This window comes from Malania oleifera, chromosome 13, assembly GCF_029873635.1.
Source record: "Malania oleifera isolate guangnan ecotype guangnan chromosome 13, ASM2987363v1, whole genome shotgun sequence".
NCBI classification, from domain to species: Eukaryota; Viridiplantae; Streptophyta; class Magnoliopsida; order Santalales; family Ximeniaceae; genus Malania; species Malania oleifera.
The window spans coordinates 1,151,676-1,157,002 of NC_080429.1; the positions used below are offsets into that span (position 1 = coordinate 1,151,676).

General features: G+C 36.9%; 1 protein-coding gene across 1 annotated transcript; it reads left to right on the plus strand.

The window, feature by feature from the left end:
- Positions 1-345: 345 nt before the first annotated feature.
- LOC131146043 (uncharacterized) lies at positions 346-4,334 on the plus strand. The gene is made up of 6 exons (XM_058095308.1): positions 346-1,534; positions 2,140-2,296; positions 2,473-2,649; positions 2,732-2,815; positions 3,342-3,423; positions 3,668-4,334. The coding sequence occupies exons 1-6, from the start codon at positions 1,182-1,184 to the stop codon at positions 4,105-4,107; spliced, it is 1,293 nt and encodes a 430-aa protein (XP_057951291.1). The 5' UTR covers positions 346-1,181; the 3' UTR covers positions 4,108-4,334.
- Positions 4,335-5,327: the final 993 nt, after the last annotated feature.

The window sequence follows — 5,327 nt, forward strand, 5'->3', positions numbered from 1 at the left end:
ATTCCCCTCAGTTATTCCTTCCAAAGTGCAATGTCGTTGATGAAGTCGACTTCCTCTTTCTGTTACTGTTTCCATTTTTCTTTCTCTTTATTATTTAAATCTCATTATTATTCGAGTTGTCACAGTTGGCACATTATCTATTTATTTATTTATTGTTTTTAACACATAGTTTTACATTTTTTTTAAAAAAAATTGTGAAATTATTAATGGAGTTGGGCCAAATTCTTTTCATCAAAGAAATAATAATAGTAATAAATGGAGTTTTAAAATTTTTGAGAATTCAAGATATAAACAATATTTTTTTTATTTTTATAATAGAAAAAAAAAAAGACAAGTAATCCGGAAGCGGAATGGGTATTCGGTGGCCGGATTCTGATTCTAGGGCATTTTCCAATCAAGGAGATAAATCAAGTACAAGGCGACTTAAAATTCTTATCCCTTTCTCAGTTTTGTAGTCTCCGACCATTGTGGATAACGAGAGCCCGACCACCACCACCACAAAACCAGTACTACCTATAATTTTCCGACGGACGGCGGTAACGCTATCTGCTAATTCAAGGCTGCCCTTATATATACAGAAAATCTACATATCTAATTCTTCTTCTGTAGTTTAATTTTGGAACTGGTACTCCCTTTCTCACGTTTCCCGGCAGCTTTGGCGGTGATTATTTTGGGGGCTGGAACTCGTGAATGAATGAGAGCAAAGCTCTTCGCATCAATTGCCCTGTTCTTTAATTAAAATTAAAAAGCCCTCTTCCTCTCCCCTCCCTCATTTCTTTTTCTTCATCGCAATCACCAGACATACCATCATCATAATCATTTCTATCTTCTTTGAACCGTTCTGTTTTGGACTTGTTACCAAATTCATTTCCTATTCTCATCTCAAAAAACCCTTTCGGAAAATTGCCCTCCTCTATTAGTTTTGCGTGTTTAATATTCTTATCCTTTTCTAACTACTTGTTCTTTGTATTCTGTTATTTGTTTTCATTACTTTTAGCGTGTAGGTTTTTATCCCGTATTTTTCATGTAAATTTCTGTTATTAGCCACTAAATTTATCCCGTATTCTTCAATCCAAAACACCCATTCGAAGATTGTTCTCCTTTATCAATTTTGCAATTAAAATTACTTTTTGTTCTTTCGTGAATTCTGGCTGCTGGTTTTTTTTCCCTGCTTCGGCCTTATGGCTTCAATTGAGGCTTTATTTGAGATATGGCGAAGAGCGTCAATTGGAAGAGTCCTTACAGACATGGTGGTGTTGCTGGGACCCGTGGGGATTGCATTTCTTGTAGGGGTAGTTATTGGATGGAAATGGAAGCCCAAATGGGCAAGCGTAGGGAGAGACAAACTGGGTTGTGTTTTGGTGTCAAAAACTCCTTATTCGCCATCTAGTTTGATTGCCTCCCCATCGAAAAAGGGCTTCGGTTCGATGTTTCGCTTGAATTCATTGAAGATGCAGCCAGCAAGTTGCGGCTCTTGGGTGCTGGACAATGAGGTACCACTGTCTCTGCCGCCACCTGAGAATGCCAATTGCAGGTACTTCATATTTTGCTTAGCTCACGTTACAAATAAAAAGGGGTCTTTATTTCAAGAATGAAATCTCATTGTAGCTGTTCTTTTCCAGTTCAACCTTTTAGAACCTTATCCCATCCTGGATAGGATGAAATAGGATGGATAGACATCGTACTTTGTATGTACATAATTATCTTGAATATGTTTACCATTTCTTTGTTCTCTGCTTGCTGGCTGATATCGAGGTCACTTTGATTTGTTAGTAACAAGCATGACAGATTTTGGTAACACATCTTCACATCTTCACAACTGGAATGAACTTGTGATTTCTAATGCCCAAAATCAATGACCATATATGAGATTAAATGAGATTAAAATTTTGAAAATGAATTATTTCATAATATCCTGAAACTAGTTTTGTATCATCAATCTGGTGATGACATGTGTAGATGAAGTTGTGAACCTACAATAAGAACAATGCAACTATTAGATTTCCCTAGGACAGCAATGTATGCACCATGCCCCTTTAAAGATGAAGCCGTCAAGAAAAAAATCAGTTGCTGTCTCACTAGTTATTTGTGTGTGAAAGAGGGGGAGAAGTTTCTCACTGTTTGATTTTTTTTGTTTAGCATGTCGAAATTGGAGGAATCCTTCGTTGTGCCACAGACAGATTTTGAACATTTATACCATCTGGTTGAGTTGAAAGATGGAGGCCCCACTTGGATTCAAATGATGGATCGGTCAACCCCAAATATGAGCTACCAAGCATGGCGGAGAGATCCTGAGGTTGGGTTTTCCATCAATTGTTATCATTTATATAGAAGGATGCTAAAATGCATTGTTTTTCAGATAACTATACTTGTAATACTGTGTTGAAATTATTGGAAGCACCTCTCTATTAGAATTTTGTGTATTTTTCATTTCATAGGTTTAATTAAATTTTCTTTTGATATTATTCTTAGAATGGTCCTCCTCAATATCGTAGTCGAACCGTATTTGAACATGCCACACCTGAGCTGGTGAGGGACTTCTTTTGGGATGATGAGTTTCGTTCTAGGTGGGATGACATGCTTATATATTCTGAAACAATAGAAGAGTGTCCCACCACAGGATCAATGGTTGTCCACTGGATACGTAAGGTGAGGAAGCTTCCTTTTTAATCCATTCTGACTGATAATCCTGATTGCATACGCTTATCTTTTCTATTGCTCTGTGGTGCAGTTTCCCTTTTTTTGTAGCGACAGAGAATACATAATTGGTCGTCGAATATGGGAATTAGGAAATTCGTACTACTGTGTGACAAAGGTATGAGAAAGGAGAAATGTTTCTGTCATTTATTGAATTTTACCATTGATTGACTTTGTAACAGCAACAACAACAACAATAATGACAGAAGAGTCAAGCATGTCAATAATTCAACCAGATTCATCTGCATTTGCTTGGCTGCATTTTTAATTAATGAGGTCTTATTTATGTAGGGTAATTTTTTGTTCACTTCTTCTAGCACCAAGGTTTAGATTAGGGGTGTGAGAGTTGGATGCATGTGTAATATATGCTTCCCTCCTGCTGGCGGTGGTGGTGGTGAAAGGTGTTCCCCATATAAACAGGCCAGTCATTACGGGTTAAATAGCACTTCGATGGGTGGAGGAAAGCTGTAGGGTGTCCTGATTGATGTAAAATAATTCACCCTAGTCATCATGAAGCTATTGTGAATGAAATGATAGATACGCTTTAATACTGAGTAGAAGCATTTTGCAATCTTGAATACTGTTGCTATTTTTTTTTTGTCGAATTCAACTGCAATGCCCACCGATTCTCTTTCTTATTTCAGGGAGTACCGAGCCTCTCTGTCCCAAGGCGCAAGAACCCAAGACGTGTTGATCTGTACTATTCAAGTTGGTGCATTCGAGCAGGTAGATTTCATGATTTTCTTTTCCCATGCTTTGAGTATATTAAAGTTCCAACTGGAAAACTATTTTAAAGTATGAGTTTCTATAGAACACCGGGATAGTGATTTCTTTCCCTGTAGAACTTAAACTTGTAGAGAAATCTAAGAGGCAGACTTCCAAGGGAAATTAGTGACATTAAAGTTTTTGACACTATTATTTGCTTTCCATAGCAAGAACTGAGATTATCATCTGTTTGTACTTGAATCAGTGGAATCAAAAAGAGGCAATGGCCAATGGACAGCATGTGAAGTGCTTCTCTTTCATCATGAAGAAATGGGCATCCCCCGGGAAATAGCGAAGCTTGGCGTGCGGCAGGGTATGTGGGGAGCTGTGAAGAAAATTGAACCCGGATTACGTGCCTACCAGAATGCAAGAGCATCTGGTGCAACTCTCTCTCAGTCAGCATCTCTTGCTCAGATTAACACCAAAGTAAATCCAGAGTGCCTCGTATCCTTGGGAAGTGCGAATGACTTCCGAGCGACCGAAATAGTCACTCAACCCGAAAATCCTCTTGGTAGTAATATACCAAAGTTCATAGTTGTTGGTGGGGCAGTCCTGCTTGCTTGTAGTCTCGATCATGGCCTCTTGACCAAGGCAGTTATATTCGGCGTTGCCAGGAGGTTTGCAAAGATAGGAAGAAGATTGTAACTCGGATGGGTGGGAGCTGAATTGAATAGAAAGGTATTTTTCACAGAGTTTTATGCTGTGGAACTGCTTTTGTATTCTAGTTTTCTAGCCTCCCATGCAATTGGAGCAGCTCTATTATGAGCTCGTGTCGATGACATCTATATATCCACAAAGATTAATACTTAATACTTCTTGTTCTGTTTAATGATGTGAAGTGAGTCCAATAAGATTCAAGAGGATAGAAGCAAGATTGTCTGGTTGCACCTAAGCTTGCTCAAAGCAGAATTTCTGTTATTTTTTAGGATCATCACATTCCAATGCCATTGAACCGAGCCAATTCGGGCTTTTTTTTTTTTTTTTAATCCCTCTCATCACATCTTTGATTATTTTCTATTAGCTTGTTCGCAACCATAGCACGGATGAACCTTGAAAACACTCTATTTTTTGCCATCTGATAGATGAGTTAGTACATGCTGCCTTCATTTGGGAACTGATACCTTTTCCAGTTTGGCAAATGCATGTCTTCCACAATTTTGACGTTGGCATGCAAGGAATTGAGGTAGAAGATTGAAAAAGAATTTAATTATTTTATAAAATAAACTATATTTAAAATATAAAATTATTTTCATGAACAAATTAAATGAAAACATCACACAGGCGCACGATTGTTCGATAACTCTTTTATGTATAAAATGGATGAATTTGGCCATAAATCGGCTTATAAACTATGTCACACCAAGGTTTCAAAACAATGCAACCCATCAAGCTGTGGTGCCAACTTTATGATATTAGTGATTTGCATCTCTTTCTTTGGATTTTCCATTGAACTCTTCAACGCGCAGTGTCCTTTCTTTTGCAAAAATTCAACAAAATAAATAGAATAGGATTGTGATCAAACTAATATATATATATATATATATATGTGTGTGTGTGTGTGTGTGTGTGTGTGTGGTTCAAATTGGTTAATTTGATCAATTTGTTTAACTGGGTTATAAGTCAAATTAACCAAATAATCAAATTTTTATAATTGTTTTATCGAATTAAATTGAATTTTGAAGCTAACTGATAATTAATTGAAACTTACTCAAAAAAATTAAATTAATTTCAATCCAAAGAATGGTCACTCTCACATTACCTTAGCTTTGGAGCAGGTTGTATCACAGAAATATAGCCCAATAGCAGCTGGTAGTGTCATATAAGTTCAAGGTCTATACAAATATAGGGTTAATGTATAATAAATT